General features: G+C 35.6%; 2 protein-coding genes across 3 annotated transcripts in view; one reads left to right on the top strand and one right to left on the bottom strand.

The window, feature by feature from the left end:
• LOC132705194 (uncharacterized) overlaps positions 1-21,713 on the top strand; it is a 361,276-nt gene that overhangs the window by 58,870 nt on the left and 280,693 nt on the right. The window lies entirely within an intron of this gene.
• LOC132705374 (histidine-rich glycoprotein-like) lies at positions 13,055-13,893 on the bottom strand. The gene has a single exon (XM_060675926.1). The coding sequence runs from the start codon at positions 13,878-13,880 to the stop codon at positions 13,131-13,133; it is 750 nt and encodes a 249-aa protein (XP_060531909.1). The 5' UTR covers positions 13,881-13,893; the 3' UTR covers positions 13,055-13,130.

Below are 21,713 nucleotides of genomic sequence, written 5' to 3'. Positions count from 1 at the left end.
GTAAATTTTTATGATGGTCTAACCGCATGCGTACTTCTCTTTGTAACCCTCAATAAATAGATTCGCAATTCCACAATGACGTTCCAGAACCGTACTTCGGTACTTCGGGATGCTGAAAGTTAACTGATTTGTGCAGAGTTTCATCGGTGAGATTCCGCGATTATTATTAGTCAATGCAGTGAATAACTAAATTACTAATTACAAACGCGAGACGGAATAGAAATAACTCCAAAACTTCGACGTCTAAGAAAATACGGTTTCTTAAAACTGACAGCATACTCCGATTTCCCAAATCAATCAATAGCAAACTGGAAAAACATTCAGTATAAATCAACAATTTACATAAGATTTTGTATTGCTTTCCTAGTAAAATATTTTAGTTATGTTAAACTCTTAAATTTTAAATCAGTTTAAGCTTTCTAATGTGTGTTTAATATAGGCGATCAACGGGCAAATCAATGAGCAAATCGAGCTACTTCAAGTAGGGACTAATTTATGAAGATTTTTAAAAAGCACACTAATGTTAATTAATACAAGAGTTTGATCAAAGAAAATTTCCCTACTCTTAAAATACAACAGTACGCACAGCATGACTAACATCTTAAATACGGCCCTGGCTTGTGGTACACGTGCTGAAAAGAATGGTCCCTTCCGTTTTACAACATCTCTAAACCCATTCCGAAGTCAAAACCACAAAAGGTTGTAGAAACGGTATATCGTTTGGATAACTCTATATAAAATAAAAAATTGAGAGTTGCTTTTTTTAGAGCTTCAATTATTAACCTAAGAAGTGGCAAAACGTTGTCGGTATTACATATAGCTACTTTTCTTGTTCCGGTTTGATAACAAACGCTGCCCAGAAGCGGAAAAAATGTTTGAGCATTCTGCACGTTGTGTATACCGAAAGAAATATTTTGTAACAATGAAAAATTCTTGAATTCTTGCATATTATTCTCGCAGAAATTTAGGGAATATTCCGCATATTTCAAATTGGTGGTAGTCATATATTAAGGTTTATTTGCAGCAGTAGTGAGGCCACAAAAATGAAGAGTATATTAAAAACATTTATTTTTGTTATTGTAATATTTTGATTGATTCACAATCTAGCAAAAATTGTATGTTTGGACTTCTTATTTATTCATTTTTGACCTGCTTAGCCAAACATAGCTAGTGCTCCAACTATTTCAAAATTGCTTGAAGAGTTCTAATTTGTAGGCTAATAAATGAACAAGTGGGATTTAAACAAAACTTTAACAATTTTTGGTTATATTGTTGCCTTACATGTTACGAGACACTTGTAAGCAGTACCAAAATATTTTTATGGTTCTCAAAATAAGTTCTTAGTTGTTAGTTACCAATTTTTAATTTAATGGTTAGTTAATAATATAAACCCACCAATAGAACAACACACTGTCTATTAATTTGCAGTTTCTCATAATTAATACGTAGCAAGTAAGTAGCAAGTAGGATATTCTAATATCTTTTTCGATCTAACGATATTGAACATTCGAGGGTCCATATACGAAACATATACGTGCCGCGAGGTAATGGAGAGTTGTAACACTATTCATAGGATCCCGAGTGGCTGCCTCTTAACAACTCGGCGAGGACGAGGTGGTGAGTATAACCCAAAAGAGCGCGGGCATTGAATAGATCGGGCCACTCATGTCTTGCCCTCTCGAAGTCATGGCAAAGTCGATGTAAGTTAACCCTCTGCATTGTTCCTCGACCCTTATAGCTGATGTTGCTTGTTATCCGAGTTCACATTCCAGGAGGGTTGGATGGTTTTCATAGGTTAAGAATTTTCATAATTTTAATCTATTTTCAATAATTGTATTGTATTGTGTGTATATAACCCAAAAAAGCTTCGTCTAAATTATTTATATCGAAAATATTTGTTAGAACCATTCAACTCATAATTTTAGTATTTTGAATATCGAAATTGCAGTTTTGCCTTTCTGTTGATATTTCTTAATTATTTGATAAATGTCTAATAAACCATGAACAACAGGATTTCGTAGGATTGGCCACTTAGCCGTTTTAGGATATATATTAAAATTAATTTTTCTTTTTGAAAAAATCGGTGCTTTTAGTAAATACAATTGAGAATGATTTTTTATCAAAGATTAGTTAGATTAGATTAGTATAATTATTTAACGCAGATTTGTGTATGTTGGCACGCTGTCAAATCGAAACGCATCGCAACATCAAGGAAAATAATCTGGCATATAAGTTTCAACTTCTATCGACATGGTTCGTTGAGTGGCCCGTAAATAACTTAGACCGCGATTACATCAAGCAAGACCGCTCGTTAATATATCATAGCAAAATTTGGTGAATTATTAATTGCGACTGGTATCGAGGTGCCACTAATTCACTGACACACTCGACTGTGTACGGCACAGTGGTAACACAATGCCGAAAGTTTCCTCACGCTCCAACAATGGTCCTTAATACTGCAAAGACCGATCAACTTAGTAATTGATTGTTCGAATTTGCGATAAAGAGCAGACCGGAACTCTCTCTCGGGGAACGTAGGATTCTGGTTTTGAGTGTGGTTACGACCCATGACATCATTGCGGCCTATTTCACTGTATGGAGTGTTTCTGCTTATAATGGTAATGGGAAATATTACGTTAGGGACATCGACACGATTTTACTTAACTGTAACGCATGGAAGGCAAGTTTTGAAAAAAGTTGCCAGAGTTCGGTTCGAAATTGTGGATATTGAGCCCAGGTTTAGAGTTAATGAGTGTATTGTAATGTAATTGTAATGTAATGTATTGTAATGTAATGTCACAATAATAGAATGTTGAAGATATATTAAGACACCAGTGACCAAGAAATTGAGCCTCTGTGGTCAGTTAAAACGACATAAATAAATACGCTAAATAAAAGTTAGCATGATATAAACTGCATCAGTCTAAAACTTACATAGTTGCTGTGTTAACTCAATGCGTTATTCTTCAAACCACAACCAAAACGAAACAAATACGCATCGATTAAAATTTTAAATATTATATAATTTTAAATGTTTACAGATTTAGACTCAGAAAGTGCATTTGGGTAGACTGCACTATTAAAGTACAGACGAAAAAAGTTGATTAGTTATATTACGTAGAGTTTGTCCGAAATTCGTTGTCATTGCGGATCATTTCGATTATGAGTAAAACTAGAGTTATGGAGCTACTATTTTGTGAAACGAAGGATGTCAAATCTTCTTATCCCATTGCATTTCTGAGCTACAGGGCTTAAGATATAGAAAAAATAAAAATACGTATATAGAGATTTTTTTATGTAGAATAAAATGGAGTATCTAGTTTTTCCATGTTTTTTATTTTTTTGAATTATGACATAAAATTGTGCTTTTTTAAATGGGACACCCTGTATATTTTACGTCATTTTATTGCTAAGAGGTTTATGAAATATGACTCCTTATAGAACTAGGACATAAAATGCAAATAAATTATTAGTATTAAATATTTTATTTAATATCTATATTACACCAAACTTGAAAAGTTTATTCGATAATAATTTTTATCCGTGTTATCCATTTTTCTCTGGCACAATTATTTTTTCTTCTCCCTTCTGTAAAATACCTAATTTTACACCGATCTAGCGTGCGCAATTGGCATTTTACTGGGTCAGTTTCGTTTCCTATGGATTCGGGCCCCTTAGGACATTTCCGGGATATTGGGAGCGATCGGATGTTTTCGGAGGTTTTACCGCACGGTTTGAATTTTGACGTTTGTCACTTCTGACGGCCATGTCAGTGAATGTATTCGTGTTGTTTTGCAAAAAGGAACGTAGAAAAAGTATAGTATGCAACACGTTTGGTAAAGCTTTCATTAGTTTTACCAGTTTATTAAACACTCGCTTCGCTCGGTCCAAATAAACTCGTGACTCAAATGCCGTTTACCGCACTTGTTGCATAATGTACTATTCTAGTTGTAATGTACCTTCAATTTTTTGGATATTGCTTTAACAAAGTGGTTTCTGCATATAAGAATTTTCAGGAACTTTTATTGCCTTTTATTAAAATCATTACTTTGTTTAAATTATTAAATTTTTATTTCTTAGAAAAAACAAAGTATAAACGTAAATCTAACTTTACAGCTAAAGAAACTGTTCAAACTAACCCTCGTTATATTAAATGAATTTTCTTGTTCTACATAAGGCATGAATAAATTTAATGGGGCAGGTTTGCACATTTCTTAATCCCCTTTATTTATTTATGTCTCAGGCTATTCAATAGACAGAATCAGCTACCCAATTACAGAATGACACAATATAGGTTTATACTATTTAATGTTAAAGCTCGTGAAATTTATACGAAAAGAAGAATCCACAAGGTTATTTACAGCTTTGTAAAGAAAAACAACATCAAAACAGTTTTTTCGAGTCTCAAGCTACTTCAAATTGTAAAATATTAAGTTCTCTTCGTACGTGCAAAAGTATCGATCTCTGTTGTATCTAAAGTTTAATTTGTTAAGTTTTCTTTGTATGATTCCTATTCTGATGATATATTTACTATAAACAGGATTCCAGGAGTCTCTAGTACAATTCTTATCATGCTATTATGCACGAATATTACTGATTGATGCTTGTTGAATCCTTTGGTAGTTCTCAGCGACATTTCGCAGATCTTCCCTTGTATGATGAAAATTTTTGTAAACTTGGAGTACTGATAAGTCGGGAGATCTTGGTGGCCATCTTATGGGACCGGGTATGCCAAGAAAAATTCTTGTGTAATTTGAGAATGATGCGCAGTAGCTCCATCCTGTTGAAGAATTAAACGGTTTAGCTGAGCTAACGGGACTTCGTCGCATATTTGTATTAAGCTATTTAATAGTATTCTCAGATATCTATTTGCTGTGAGGCTACCTTCGTATATACAAAATTTTATAGTACTTCCTAAAATAAAAAACGATGTTCTAAAGCCAAATCTGCCTTGTTGCTCCCGATGATATATAACACGTTCGTTTTCCTGGGACCAGTAACAACTATTTTGTTTGTTTAAAATCCCGGCACTGCTAATATAAGCTTCACCGTAACAGATAATATTCCTATAAATATCTCTTTTGACATTTTGTAAATACCAATGACAAAATTCTAGTCTTCGTTGTTGGTCCCGACAAATTATGATTTAACTTAAATTTGTAAGGTTAAAACTTGTGCTTTTTAAAAATTTCTTGAACCTTGGTGTTGATAAAACAACCCAATGCCCTCGCGAACCCTGAAACGCGGATATTGCGTTAGACGTGACAACGTCTATCGCCTCCCTTGATCACGCTGCATAGACGTGACTGACCGCCCCGACGGCGCCTGTTTTCCAGACATGCGTTGCGCGCAGTTAGTCAGTCGACCGCGACCGCCCTTGACGATAGAAAAGTGAAAATCGCCCTATCGCTAAACCCCCCCTTTAAGCCCCTTTCACTCTTAATATTCCCTTATAAGTCGGTGTCCTCTTTGGACTAGCCCCTCAAATGGTTTCTTTCGAGGAAGTTTAATCTCTATTTTAACGCAAATTGTGTTTGTGATTAACTCAAATAAACCGATTGTTAAATGCCTTATCTTGTACCGTCGTCGCGTTGTGACAGAATATAGTTTGTGTTGTGTTAAACGGCTATCATTTAAAATAAACCAGCCCCGCAAGAATACAGTCCACACCCCCAACAAATCAACCCGTTAGATGGTGGTGAAGCAAGGATACGTTTCTCCCCCATTGTTTGGTCCATAGCAGCCGGATTGTTGGCCGTTTTGCCTATCAGAAAAATTGTAAAACTCCTCAACGCATCGTAACGTTTGGTTATTATTACCAAATCAGCTTGCTTGGTACTGAATTGACGCCGACGGAGACGCTCGGACGGAAGCAGCTTCCTTCGGTCTTTGAAAAATTACCGACACGAGTTTGGACTCGCTTTCGTCGCGGTTAGACAGGACCGTACTTCAGAAGTTTGGTGAGACAATTCCAATTTTATAAAGTGTTGTGCAATACTTCGCGTTTTGACGTTATTTCACGTGATTGCCTGGCTCTTCTGCGGAAAGCATTTAAAATTGCATTTAGTAAAGCATAGTTATATACAACTGTAGCGGTAAAAAATTCGTATGTTCATTTCGCTGTTTTGAAAAATCAATTCAAGTGAATACTTTTAAAATGTCTATCAATTCGCTGGAAGATTTAAAAAATCAAAGAGCCCATTTAAAAAGCTCGATAACTAGGATTTGTAACTGGGTAAACTCCAACAAAGATGTTATCAAAGATAAATTTGAATTTCAAATGCGCGCTGATAAATTAGAAAAAGTATTTTCGGAATATAATGATGTTCAGAATTGCATCGAGACGCTTTTACTTGAGTTACCTGTTGATCAAGGGGATCATGCTGAGGATAGAGATGCTGTAGAAAGTAAATATTTTAAACATTTATCAATAATTCAACACGTAATTGAACAATTATCACCTAATTTAAATAATTCCGCTGTAACCTCGCATATGTTAACAAATTCTAATTCTGTGTCAAATATACCGTCTGTTAAATTACCAGAGATCAAAATCAACCAGTTTTCTGATAATCAAAGTGATTGGGCGGCCTTTTATCAGCTGTTTGATGCGCTAATTATTAAGAACCCTAGTATAAGTGACATTCAAAGATTTTTGTATCTAAAATCTTACTTGAAAGGTGAAAGTTTAAAACTTATAGACTCCCTTAGTGTGACGAACGAAAATTTTGAAATCGCGTTGAAAATTTTAAGAGACAGATATGAAAATAAGTGTTTGCTTTTAAACCATTTGTTGAACTCACTATTAGACTTGCCAACTATAACAAAATGTAATGCGCAAAATTTAAGAGACTTTGTAGTAAATTGTAAGAAAAATATTGAATCTTTAAAAAATTTAAATTTGTCTGATAGACAACTGTTTGAACTAGTTTTGATAAATTTATTCCAAAAAAAATTAGACTACACTTCAAAGAAACTTTTTGAGGAGGAAAAAGGTAAAGACAAAAACGAGTTACCGACTTTAGAAGACTTCTTTACATTTCTTAATAGCCGCTGTGTTGTCCTCGAAAATTTACTCGCTTTCGAAAACAAATTCGTAAAGAAAAATGAAAGAACTAGTTTACATACAAATAATAACCCTCAGAATTCCAGAAATCAAAGTTCATGTATCTATTGCACCAAGGAAGGTCATCGTATTTATATGTGCTACGGATTTAAAAACATACCGATGTCTGAAAAACAGGAATTTGTAAGGTCAAATAATATTTGTTCGATTTGTTTAGGCAATAGACACGTTACTGAAAATTGTCGATCAACGCAGAAATGTTTTATCTGTCAAAAATCCAGTCATCATACCCTTTTGCACGTGTCAAATGCTCCCAAGCCTGTGCCTCAAACTAAAAATTCAACCTCTCTTCAACAAACATTCACGAGCACCTCTAGGAACTCGCCCCAAACCTCTGACGTGAGAAAAAATCAATCTCTTTCACACGCATCGACATCAAGAACTAGTTCTCAAATTCTATTAGCCACGGCTTTAGTCACAGTATACTCGAAAGAAGGAACTCCTATTCAAGTCAAGGCCCTATTGGATTCTGCCAGTCAAAGCTCCTTCGCGACTGAACAGTTAGTTTCAAGACTCGGGTGCCAACCATTCAAAAAGATATTGTCCATCTTCGGAATTTCCGAAAATTGTGTTGCGTCGCATAAAATGGTCAACATCTTTATTTACTCTGATGTCAATCCTGATGTGAAATTTAAGGTCACGTGTGCTGTCCTTAAAAAGATCACTTGTAAATTACCCCAAGTAGAAATTGATGTTCAATCCTTAAGGTTACCGAAAAATATCCAACTCGCAGACCCATATTTTCACATCCCCGAAGAGATAGACATGCTCATTGGAGCAGATCTGTATTACGACATTCTCGATGAAGGATTAATTAAACTAGGATCTAACCTCCCAGTACTTCAAAATTCCCACTTAGGCTATTTGATAGCGGGAAGCGTTCCATCGGTGACTGCTTCATCCAGTGTTACCACCAATTTCACGACCAGTGCACACGGAAAGGTCTCCTTACTCGCTCAAACCACTGAATTAGAAAAAACTATCGCAAAATTCTGGGAACTGGAGCAAATTCCGCCTAAGACCTTCCTGAATGAAGAAGAGTCCGCTGCCGAAAAAATATTCACTTCAACTACCAAGGTCTTAGAGGATGGTAGATATCAAGTTTCTATTCCTCTAAAAACTCCCTCAGAATATGAGAAACTCGGAAATTCCTTTTCGAATGCATCGAAAAGATTTATTAGTCTAGAAAGAAGATTCGAAAAGGATCCCTCTCTCTTCTTAGAATACAAAAAATTCATCGATGAATTTGTGCAACTAGGACACGCTAGGAACATCCCTTTAACACTAAAAACCCCTGAAGGCCACAATAAATATTTTATCCCTCATTTGTGTGTCTTGAAAGATTCGAGTGTGACTACTAAATTAAGAGTCGTTTTTGACGCTTCTTGTCCCACTTCTTCTGGAATATCTCTAAACGATAGAACCATGAAAGGTTATCAAGTACAACCGGAACTCTATGATATACTTTGCAGATTCAGAATTTTAAAGTTTGTATTGACTTGTGATATAAAGAAAATGTATAGACAAGTTAGAGTTGATCCCAGACAAACCTTCTTGCAAAACATCCTTTGGCGTGAAAAACCGTCACTCCCTTTTCAATGTTTAGAGCTTTTGGTATTGACCTATGGAGTAAAACCTTCTGGTTTTCTCGCCACTCGCGTACTAAAGGAGATAGCTATTAACTCTGGTCACAACTTCCCATTGGGCACTGACACACTATTGAATCAATGTTATGTAGACGATATTTTATCTGGTTGTAATAGTGTGCAAGATCTGCGGATTTTGTTCAACGAACTCAATATGCTATTGAATCAGTCCGGATTTGAGTTACACAAATGGTCCTCAAATTCAAAGAGTTTTCTTAATCAGATTCCTGACGCATCAGATTTGACTCGAAACATGAATCTAGATGGTTCTCCAAGCAAAATTCTCGGTCTGACTTGGAATTCTGTATCTGATTGTTTTTTAATTTCGACACCGCAAGGCTCCTTGGAAGGTCCAATAACTAAAAGAAAAATTTTGTCGACGATAGCTCAGTGCTTTGACCCCCTCGGTCTCGTTAACCCCGTTATAGTTAGAGGCAAAATTCTCATGCAGAAGCTTTGGCTTCAAAAATCAAATTGGGATACTGAAGTTACAGAAGAATCGATAATCCATGAATGGACTAACTTCTGTCAAAATCTCTGTAAACTTAATTTTCTCAACATACCCAGACCGCTCTTTTTAGACAGTCCCGTCAAGATCCTTGAAATACATGGTTTCGCCGATGCTAGTTTGAAAGCTTATGCTGCTTGTATCTATTTGAGAGTTATGTACTTTGATAATGCAGTCTCTGTTCGTCTTGTGTCTTCCAAATCCAGAGTCGCTCCTCTCAAGTCACTGTCGCTTCCAAAATTAGAACTATGTGCCATGTTGCTCTTAGCCCAATTAAATGAGCGAATTGTGAATGCTTACTGTAAAAAACTAGATGTTGCTTCTGTCAATCTTTGGTCAGATTCCCAAATTGCCCGAAGTTGGTGCAAATCGCACGCCAGCAGGTGGAACGTATTCGTAGCCAATCGCGTATCTCAAATTCAGGAGTTGACACAAAGCTACTGTTGGAGACATATCAAATCTGCAGACAATCCTGCTGATATCGCTTCTAGAGGTTTAGCTCCTCAAGATATTCTAAAATGCGACCTTTGGTGGAATGGCCCCAAGTTCTTATTAAATCCCGAGTTAAAGTTGGAAAAGTTTGATATTGGTTACAAATTATCTGATTTACCCGAGGAAAGAAAAATCGCTTTAGTAGTCCAAGGCAAATCTTCGGTAAACAACTTTTGGCAACAATTATTCACAAAATTCTCCCGATTCTCTAAGTTACGTCGCACTTTTGCCTATTGTTTACGCTTTGTCCACAATTCTCGAAACCAAAATAAACTCTCTAGTCCCCTCTCGGTACAAGAATTGAATTGTGCGTTAGAAAAAATTATAACTATTATTCAAGAAGAAAACTTCATCCAAGATTTTTTGACTCCTAATGAAATAATCTGGAGATTCATACCCCCAAGTTCTCCACACTGGGGTGGTATTTGGGAAAGTGCCATCAAAGGTGCTAAGTACCACCTTAAGCGAATTGTCGGAAACTCAATATTGACTTTCGAACATCTTTACACTGTCTTGGCTCAGATTGAAGCTATAATGAATTCAAGGCCCTTATGTCCAATCTCCAATGACCCCTGCGACTTTGAAGCGTTAACCCCTGGTCATTTTTTAATAGGCTCTAGCATGACCGCCTTCCCTGATAGAGACTTTAGTGGTACGCCAGAAAATCGCCTAGCGTTCTGGCAAAGATGCTCTAAGATGCAGCAACAGTTTTGGAAACGATGGTCAGTTGAATACCTTAACCGACTGCAAAATCGCCCAAAATGGCTCCACCCTTGTGAAAACTTGAAAATCAATGATATGGTTCTAGTAAAAGAGGACGGATTGCCTCCCCTTAAGTGGTCGCTCGCGAGAATCATTGATGTGATTACAAGCTCTGACGATAAGGTTCGAGTTGTCAAACTTAAAACCCCTGCTGGCGAGCTAACCAGGCCAATAACAAAGATTTGTCCTCTACCGAGAGATGAAGCCCCTTTTTCCCATATTCACCCTTAAATCTCTTTATTTCTCCATGCTTCCTCTTTTGAAGTGTAACTTCAACCGGGGGAGAATGTTGATAAAACAACCCAATGCCCTCGCGAACCCTGAAACGCGGATATTGCGTTAGACGTGACAACGTCTATCGCCTCCCTTGATCACGCTGCATAGACGTGACTGACCGCCCCGACGGCGCCTGTTTTCCAGACATGCGTTGCGCGCAGTTAGTCAGTCGACCGCGACCGCCCTTGACGATAGAAAAGTGAAAATCGCCCTATCGCTAAACCCCCCCTTTAAGCCCCTTTCACTCTTAATATTCCCTTATAAGTCGGTGTCCTCTTTGGACTAGCCCCTCAAATGGTTTCTTTCGAGGAAGTTTAATCTCTATTTTAACGCAAATTGTGTTTGTGATTAACTCAAATAAACCGATTGTTAAATGCCTTATCTTGTACCGTCGTCGCGTTGTGACAGAATATAGTTTGTGTTGTGTTAAACGGCTATCATTTAAAATAAACCAGCCCCGCAAGAATACAGTCCACACCCCCAACAAATCAACCCGTTAGATGGTGGTGAAGCAAGGATACGTTTCTCCCCCACTTGGATTTTCGGACGCCAACACTAACCTCAATTTTTCTACAAGAATTTCATTAATTTCCCTATACGATTTATGATACGTTTTTGGTAGACCTTTGCGAAACTATGCAAAATTAATTAGGTTGGTTTGAAACCTACCTACTGCCTAGTTCCGTATACCTAGATAATACATGTGTAATAGTTACATAGAAGTAAAACCTACTTTATTATCCATTATACTTATTCAAACAGCTCAGATGCTTTATCCGTATTTTCACGAGACAGCACAAAACAACACAAGCATGTAATACTTTTAAACATTTCCAAAGTCTTTGTGGAGAGCTATAATATTTAGAACAATTTAATTAACAAATTAATTAAATCGCAGCACTTTATATAACATTCATAATTCGAAAGACAAAGCGTTTTTTTGTTTCGGTTAGAACCAACTTTTTAAAATAATGAATTAGAACTTTAACAAGTTAAATTTAAAACAAATGTTAAAGTTTTTCAAGGAAACTTTCACAGGCTACTGTAATACTATTTACAACATTTGTGGATTCCTCATGCGTCGGTGTTATTGATTCATAACCAAAAAAATTTAAACAAATCTGAAAAACCTAGTCTGTTGAGGGCAAGCTTCTAGTTTTACTTATAATCGCAATGACAACGACTTTCGGTCAAAGCTATTATCTTGATTCGGGTTTAAAGGCCGTCGTCGATTGGAATTACTTCCTAACGTTTCGCTAGCACGAGTGGCGAGCTTCTTCAGAGGTCCTTCCATCTCCGATGTTGGACGTAGACTGACGATTTCTCCTGCGCAGGTTGTATTTATGCCGATTGGTGGTGGGCGGGGCTTGTTCCGCTTCGGTCACACTGTACATGTAACTGAGAAGAAAATTGGCTTGGGCTTATTCATGCCAAGATAAAGTGCTGCCACTTTAACCAGTTTAGCCACCTTTGTTTATCGTAAATGCCCACTAGCCGAAGTCACTTTGGACGCAACAAAGGCTAATTTTTGCAGTGGGATAGACTGAGTACAACGCTAAATTGCAGGCGAAGCACTCTTGTGTTCAAAGCGAATGCATTTAAATAACTCAATAAAATAAATTGCTGAAATTTTACAAACGCCGTTGGAAACGATATAATTGAAGTTTCATACAAAACAATTAATTACGATGAATTGCAAACGAATAAGGCCATTAATAATTTAGATCGTTTTTGAGAAGATTAGTTGTGGTTGAATTGGTCACCTCGAATTGGATGAAACTGATTGTCCAGCGAAATACTCAAATTTTAGGTTAAATCGCTTAAAATCGCTGTAAAACTCGTTTGTTTTTCTTTACGAAATTCAACCGATGTAAATGCTTTATAGGCGATAGGTAAGAAAGCCTATTTATTTGTGAAATTATTAAATTTTATATTCAGGTAAGGAAGGATAGTTTTCGTAGTAAGTTTTTTTTTTATAGCAATAGGTTTTAAGATCGTTGTAAAAATTGCAATCTAACCGAATTGAGAATTTGATTAAATCAAAACAGAAATGAATTATAATTGAGATTTTTCTCAAATCTACTCAACTTCTCAAAAGATGGAAAATAAAATTTGCACATTGCTTGTTTGCCGCTCATTATTAAGAAATTTAAACTTCAAAGTATTAAAAATCTTTGTTAAATTTTAAGTTAGTTGATCGAAACAAAGCACCAACATTTTTTATATTTTTTTTATTTTCGGTAAATTTTCAATCTCAACAACAAAAACAAAACAATAACAAATAACAAACGCAATCACATAACCAAACTCACTCTCTTCGTTAATGCTTGTGACTGAATCCCCATTCTTTGCCTTCGTGGTGACCACCTTTCTTTCCGTAGTCGCTGTGGTGTTTGTGGTGATGTTCGTGTCCACCATGTCCTTTGTGGTCATGGTGATCGTGGTCGTAGTGTCCTTTGGATCCGTGTCCTTTCTTCCCGTGATGTCCACCGTGGTGTCCGCTCTTGTGGTGCCCGCCCTTCTTGTGATGACCGCTGTGAGAACCGTGGTGACCGTGATGGTGTCCGTGCTTAGCATGATGACCTTCCTTGTGGGCGCCATCGTAGAACTTGTGCTTCTTGTGGTACTCGTCCTTATGTTCTTTAAGGTGGTGACCATGGGTCTTCTGTCCTTTTTTGTGGCCCTTCTTTTCACCGAATTTTCCACCCTTGTGGTGACCTCCGTGGGCATGGTGATGATGATAGTGTCCGCCACCATCGTGGTGCGATTTATGGTGTCCTCCTTTCTCACCGTGATGGGCAGCGTGGTGGTGTTTACCGTGTTTGCCATGGTGCCCTTTGTCATGGTGATGGTGGTGCTTGTAGCCCTTGTCGCCTTTACCGCCGTGACTGGCATGGTGATGACCATGATGCTCGTGGCCTCCACCTTCCTCGTGGTGACTCGAATGGCCGTGATGGGAAGCAGCTACTTCCAAATCCGACACCAATTCCTCATCTTCCCCTTTAAGGGATTTGGATGATACGAGGGCGGCTACGAAAAGCACCCCCAACGATAGGAGGAACACCTTCATTTTGTCTTTGTTTAACGACTAACACCGATTGTCTACCTTAGCAAAGCAAGAACTTTGCTATTTATAGGAACCTATTTCTTAAGAGTTTAACAATTTGCGGCGCTGATTTCGCGGCGAATTATTACAATTGCAACAAACCTTTTTTGTCAACGCTGTGTTGTTAGATGATTTATGCAACTGTTATACTTACCTAGATCGGGAATCCGCTGTTGCTGTGAAAAAGTAAATTCGCCGGTTTAATTCAGATTCGTTGTCGCACATTTTTGCTGTCTAGTGTAATCTCGATTAAAACATAAAACTTATGGCCAGAAACCGCAGCTCCGTCCGTAAATAATAAATTGATTTTTAGTCCCATTGTTTTTGCTCGAGGATCGACAGAACCGCCTTTAATTAAAAACGATATAGCTAGAACAAAATAAAGCAAATTTAAATGAACAAATCGTCTTGATTGTTCTATCGCATTACGATGGAATTTGTCCCAATTTTATTTAAATTATTTTTGTTTAGCTCTCGGAGCAAGACTTGAAAAGGTTGCTTTTGTATATTAATGGCTTCTTTTTCTTAAATAACTGCATCCGCTGGTAAAGAAGTGCAATAATATATATCAAATTTTACTTCGGTCAAACTAAAATACTAAGTAAACTTTTTTTAATTACGCATCTTTAAGTTAAGAGAGTTGCCTTTGGAGTTTTGTAATCTTAAAAAAATGCAATTGTTATTTTGGAAATGACATCTCTCAACTGAACAAAAGTTTTATACTAAACATTTTACATTAATTAAATATGCAAACATCAAATTAAATAACAAAGAATTTTATTAAACCTCCAAATGGAAAGAAAATTGAAATTTCTTGTATTGTGAATTATAACTGCATTTTAATTTATAATAGAATTTCAGTGAGAAATTATTATAATAAAGTATAAATTAATTTTGTAAGTGAGTACGGGAACTTCATATAACTGTTTTTAATTTCTGTATAGTTTACAATGTTCACAGGAAGTCTTTATCGTGAAAACAGTCTGTTTATAGGTTAAGAATAAATTACGATCTACAATTAAATTAATTTAATTTTTACATTTGCGCAATCCGGAGAAAACTTTGGTTCCAAAAGAATGTGTGACAATTTGCAATTAAATAAAGAAATTATTATAATTTGAAATAATCATCGGCTCACAGTATAACACACCGATAGTTAAAATGAAAATTATTGTTAACAAATTTTGATGTTTGGGTGCACTGTTTCCAAAAAATGCCATATTTTTGCTCTACCACGTCATTTGTTATAGCGCTCTATTATATGTAAAAAATGTTATTTTATTAATAGACACACCTATGCCATGAATGTATGTGTCATGTTATTCATGATTTTTAAATGAATTGATTTTTATAAAATTAAATGTGATTTGGCAACACCACAGACTTGGCGCAAAAGCGTCAATACAGACTTGTAACGTGCTAATGCGCAGTTTAATTGTATTGTATTGTTCGCGGCTGTTGTCTTCGTTGTTGCGTATTTCTAGTGTTACAAATATGGAAAGAAAGCATTGTGCGAAGAATCCAAATAATTTTTGGTTTTATCTGTGGTACTTATGTCGTCGTAAAGCAAAGGCAAACTATAACTTCTTTTGTGAAAAATGTATACCACGCTTAATTTGGTGTAAAAATTGGCAACCAAGGTAAGTCCTCATACTGCTCATACTATTTGTTCCGTTTGCGTTAAAGCATTAAGAAACTGGCAAAAAGGCAGGATGAAATGCTTAATCTTTGGTGTTCGTATGGTATGGCGAAAGCCTAGGAATCACAATGACGATTAATTTTGTTCGTGTAATGTGCAATGTGCAACGGAAAAAATAAGAAACAAATTGTGTATCCCAATTTCGACTCTGCAATTCAACTAGTTCCCTATAGACCAGATGTACCGATACCTACCGTCCCAAAAGAACTAGAAAACGGAATTTGACAGATGACTCAGATTTCACGCTAGATTTCAGAGAGCCCGAGGTGTTTAACCAGAGCGAATTAAATGGTTTAATTAGAGACTGGCACCTTCCAAAGTATGCATCCGAATTGTTAGCGTCCAGACTTCGTGACAAACATTTACTGGTACCTGGCGTCACACCAAGCTTTTACCGAGATCACGAAAAAGAGTTATGTCAATATTTTACTCAGGAAGGACCGCTAGTGTATTGAAACAATATTCTTTACTTAGTTTTAGAATTAGAAAATATGCCGTATATGTAAGAAGAATGGCGCCTGTTTACTGACTCAAGTCAGCGTAGTTTAAAAGGAGGTTTATTGCACTTTACTCAGGTCCCGTTGCACATTCGGTGCATTTAAAAGAAACGTATGAAAATGTAATACTTCTCGTGAAGAAAATAAACTACCAAGAACAACAGTGGATGCTTTGTGGTGACCTTAAAGTGCTGTACATGCTGCTAGGACAACAACATTTCCTTGCTTTATTTGCGAGTGGGATAGTCGGGCAAGAGATAGACACTGGATTCAAATTGAATGGCCCTCTAGAACAAGCCTTCCACCTGGTAGCAAAAATGTATTAAGAGATAGCTTAGTTGACCCCAAAAAAGTTTTACTGCCTTCTCCTCATATCAAACTTGGATGGATGAAGCAGTTTTTTAAAGCCCTAAATAAAAATGAACAGCCATATCTGATGCCAAGATAAAAGAAGGTATCTTTGTTGGGCCGCATATAAGATCATTATGCAAAGACAAGTATTTTCAAAATACAATGACAAATGTCAAGAAAAACGCCTGGGTTTCATTTATAGAAGTAATTGATAAGTTTCTTGGGAACACTAAGGACGAAAACAACGAAAATATTGAAAGTGCATTTCCTGTTTCCACACTTGAACTATTTTCCTGAAAATCTTGGAGCAGTTGGCGAAGAACAGGGAGAGACGTTTCACCAGGACATTAAGGAAATGGAACGGCGATACCAAGAAAGATGGAGCATAACGATGATGGCGGACGAATGACACTTTCAGGGAATAAACAAAATAAATTATTTTAGAAATATCGTTTTATTTCCATAATATTTGCAAAAAAAGCCTTACGTGATACAAATAAATGGATAGAATTTTTGAAATCAGCCTACTAAAATTATAAACATCTGTCCATAGGACCATAGGCATTAGACATTATTCGGTCCTGTCCCAACTTGTAACAACTTGTGTGTTTGATAAAGTAATATTTTTAGAAAACGAGATTATAAATATCGGTAAGAATGTTGTTTATTAACTATGCAAAGAATAACAAGAATACGAATTCGCATTTTCAGTCTACTTTGGTAAGCTTTAATTATTTGTGATTGAAAATATATTATGAATTATCATCCCTAGAAAGTGAAGAAAATTTCTGAAATATTTAATGATTTTCAATAGGTTTTACCATTCAAAAGTTGTATATTATTTTCTAGTAAGGTCCTTACGCCCTAGTTTTATTTTAAGAATATTGTTTTTCTTTTATTTGGCAAGGTTCAGTGTAGTTAAAAAAATTGTTAATTGGTAGACGAATTTTAAATTGCACTAAATAATTTTGCATAACATATAACATTAATATATATTATAATACGCAATAAAAAATATGTATTTTTTATTACAAACTAATTTATATGGTAACTGAGATTTTGATTTTTATACTTATTTGGCAGATATTATAACTATAACTTTAATTTGTTTTTCAAATTTTTTTAGAATTTTGAAAAATGTCATAGATGTTAAAATAAAGCTCTCCAAGTAAATACGCTCAAGAAGATTTTTAACTCGATTTTTGGTGAAAAAATATATCCAGATTTTCGTAAAACCTCCGAAATTTTTAAAAGGGTAAGGTCTATTCAATCAAATAAAATCCAGAGTTTCTGAATTTTCATCTTAAAACCGATTAAACAAATTTCAGTTAAATCACGAGAACGCATCGATAATAATAGAAACACTGTGCGACTGGCGGATTTTAGTTAACTTTGGACATCAAATTCTTTCCCAAAAAATGCCCAAAATGCCAAATTGTTTTTAAATTTTAGGCAGTGAAGGGATTTAACGGTATTAACCGTGTGAAACCGCGTAGCAACGCTTACTATTTAGAATTATGCCACGTTAAACGACAAATCCGGTAACCATGACCTCGGCTGAACTAGGTGTCCACTCGGCAGCTACCTAATACCTAACATTTCCACTGCCTTTAATTGATTAGTCTATTCTATTCATAATAATCACGATTTTTACCACAGATGAAATAAATGATAGTAATATAGAAACTGCATCGGTATGATTAGACATAGACATAGACCTGTTTTTTATTTAAATATATTTCTGCAGGAAGAATTAGAGAAAAAAATGACATGCTAGTGTAAAATATAAAACACAAATATATGAACAGTCTTACAAATACCTACATAAATGGAAAACTAAAAAATAATAAGGAATATTAACACTCACAACAGAGAAAATACATTAAAGAAAAAATAACAATTCAATAATAATAATATTTTAGTCCAAATAGACTAAAAAATATTTGTTCACAATGAAAATTTGAATTCAAAATAAATAAGAACTAAAAGTTCAGATTTTCACGAAGTTATATATTTTGACATGACAATTGTTTGGACAACACCGTGTCTTTATAAAATGTAATACTTACAAACTACCTCCTACTATATATAACGAAAAATGACCATAAAACCTTAATTAATGTTGTTGCCAGAATTTAAGTTCAATAAAGGACAGGTATTTAAATCTAATTGATCGTTTAGCAATACATTTGAATGTCTCATTTTGTTAATGGCTTCCAATCAATTTAATTTTCTACTTTTTGTGGCTGTATGTAATGTATCAAAATTGTCGTCAAAAATGTGTTTTTCTGTGTTTAAGTGTGTAGTATAATTAGAATCTAGACTATTGTTTTTAAACGCTCTTATATGTTCGTTAATGCGTTTCTTGAAGGCTCTACCTGTTTGTCCAATATAAATTTTAAGACAAGATCTACATTTCAACCTGTAGACACCTGATTTTTTTGGATTTTGGACATTTGGATTTATTGTTTTTTAGATATTTTCCTATTGTGTTGTTAGTTCTGAAAGCTATTTTTGAACCACATTTTGACAAATCTTTTGAAACTTTTTCACTAGGTTCGCCTATGTATGTAATTGTTTAAAATTGTTCGTGTCTGTATTAGGTTTCGGATAAATAGAGTTTACTGTTGTCTGTGTTTGTTTTTTATTTATAATTTTATCTATAATGAACGGACTGTAGCCGTTGTTCAGTGCAATTTGTTTAATGATATTAAGTTCTTTGTTGTAATTTTCTGTTGAGAGTGGCGTATTAAGAAGTCTGTATATAAAAGAGTTAAATGCAGCCATTTTGTGTGTATAAGGGTGATTTGAGCTGTTATATATGACTGTGTTCGTGTGTGAAGGTTTATGATCATGTTGTCATGTAAAAATATATAATTTCCTGAAAATCTGAACTTTTTGTTCTTATTTATTTTGATAAATGGATTTTCATCAAGTAAAAGCCTCCTCAGTTCAAAATTTGAATTTGTTTATAAATGATTATATTTTTTCGATTCTTTTAAAATACCCGGGCAGTTTTCCTTGTGTTGGTAGATTTCAGTTCTTCATTGATTTCGTTAACCACGAAATTCATGATGGACCACTTTTATGCAACTAGGTGTGGTTTCAACTCGTCCGTGTTCAGTTTATTCCGACACGATGAAAAAACGCCTTGCCTAATCATTCATATTGCGGTAAAATGCCTACAGATTAATTGAAATGCTATTATCTAACGTTTATTTGAACACGATTAATTAATTTAAATTTAAATACCTGTAAAATAGGTCAAATGGAAATTTCATCGATGCAATAAACTAACACGGCCCTAGTTATTTTGTGGATTTATTTGTCAAAACAGTGTTCCGTACATGTGATTTATATTATTTGCTGGTAATGGCGATTATTCCAGTGATTATTGTGGATTTTACGTTGAGCCGTTCCTACGTGGCATCATCACCGCCCGGGAATAGGTTTTAGTGCTTGATTTATGGCTATTTTTTATTTACGCCAACACAAATTTAAGCTACAGGTGAATGACAAAAACATATATGTAAAACTATTTACTCTGGTTTTTTGGGTTGGTATTTGCCAATTGGTGACGACACACAGAAGGCATTCATGGCAATTTAGGGGCTAATAAATAGCAACATAGAAATCGTAGGTGTTAGCTGAACTTAAGTTATTTTTCAGGCGTTACCTAAATGTTGTATCTGGACTATAGGGAGGATGATCTATCTGTCGGAACCCACACACTAAAATGGCAGCTTCTGCAACACCAGCAGTATGGGCAGGTGCATTATGGTGCAAAAGACGCGCGCCTCTGGTCAGTTTTCCTCGACGTTTTACACGTATGCAGTCTCGCAATTTGTGTAATAATGTTGCGTAATATTTACCATTGACAGTGGTACTAGTTTCTTTAAAATCTATCAAAAGAATTCCTTCACAATCCCAAAAGATCGTGGCCATCACCTTTGTTGTTGACTGGCAGACTGAATTTTCTTGGAGGTGCTTCACCCTTACGACGCCACTCCATTGATTCTTTTGTCGATAGAGGGTCATAATAGAGAACCGTAGTTTCATCTCCCGTCGCAATAGTTTCTATCACAGGCTTCCGTTCTGACCCACAGAGTTCCAAAAAAGTCCGCGCACACTCGACACGGCGTTGTTTTTAATAAGCTGAAAGGTTTTTAGGAACCGATCTTGCACTAATCTTATGGATACCTAAATGATCATGCAGGATTCAACGAACACTTGTATCAGAAAGCTTAGTAATTTTTGAGATTTCCTTGACCTTTAAACGTCGATCACTCAATACCACCTCTTCCACAATCGCAACAATATCTTCCATTATGACCTCCATTGGTCGACCAGTTCTTGAATCATCTTCAAGGGAGTCCTACCCCATTCGAAAACGTTTTGCCCATTCTTTCACTACAGAATACGAAGTAGAACTTTGGCCGTACACACCATCCAGTCTTTCTTTAATAACTTTAGGTGCTAACCCTTCTTTTGTCAATAACTTTATGACTGCTCTATACTCAATTTGCGTTATATGCGATATTTTTTCGGACACGTCTTGTTTAAAATGCTGTCAATAAAAAACTATTTGACGCAGGACTTCAATTTTTTTTCGCAGCCTACTAAGATATATATTTAAAAGAAGACAAAGTTCTATCGTGATACTGGAGCTGCATCTATGTCAGGGGGGGAAATTTTGGCTCTAACCTCGTATGTTTCATTGCACAGCTGTGGATAAGAATGTTATTAATCACTAATATTTTCATTGCTATATCGTATTATGTAAAATATTGTTTTTCTACTCCCGTCTGTAAAATACCTAATTACGCACTTAGCAATCTGAGCCACTTCGGACATTTCCGGGATTTTACCGCACGGGTTTGGGAGCAATCGGATGTTTTCGGAGATATTTCCCACGCTTTGAATTTTCACGTTTGTCAATTCTGACAGTCATATCAGTGAATGTATTCGTGTTTTGCGAAAATGTACCCAAAAACTAACTGTCGTAGAAAAAGTCAAATGCCGTTTACCGCACTTGTTGCATAATATACTATTTCCAGCACTTTTCACCCAGATTTGTATTAAACGAGAAGGTAAAGTAATGGAAAGTATAAGAAAATTTAAGGAAATTAATGCAATTTTTGAAAAAGGTAACAGATTGATGCTTTTACTTTTAACTGTCTTTTACGTATGTGCACGTTTGTAAATTACTTTAGGCCAAATATTAAAGTCTTTGCCTCTAAGATCGCAAAA

Source organism: Cylas formicarius, unplaced genomic scaffold (assembly GCF_029955315.1).
Source record: "Cylas formicarius isolate icCylForm1 unplaced genomic scaffold, icCylForm1.1 PGA_scaffold_7__23_contigs__length_41026272, whole genome shotgun sequence".
Lineage (NCBI taxonomy): Eukaryota > Metazoa > Arthropoda > Insecta > Coleoptera > Brentidae > Cylas > Cylas formicarius.
Note: the sequence above shows the minus strand (reverse complement) of the source record. Positions and strands in the feature narration are given on the sequence as shown.

Coding starts and splice junctions, on each gene's coding strand:
- LOC132705374 (XM_060675926.1), bottom strand. CDS start 13,880: ATGAAGGTGTTCCTCCTATCGTTGGGGGTGCTTTTCGTAGCCGCCCTC.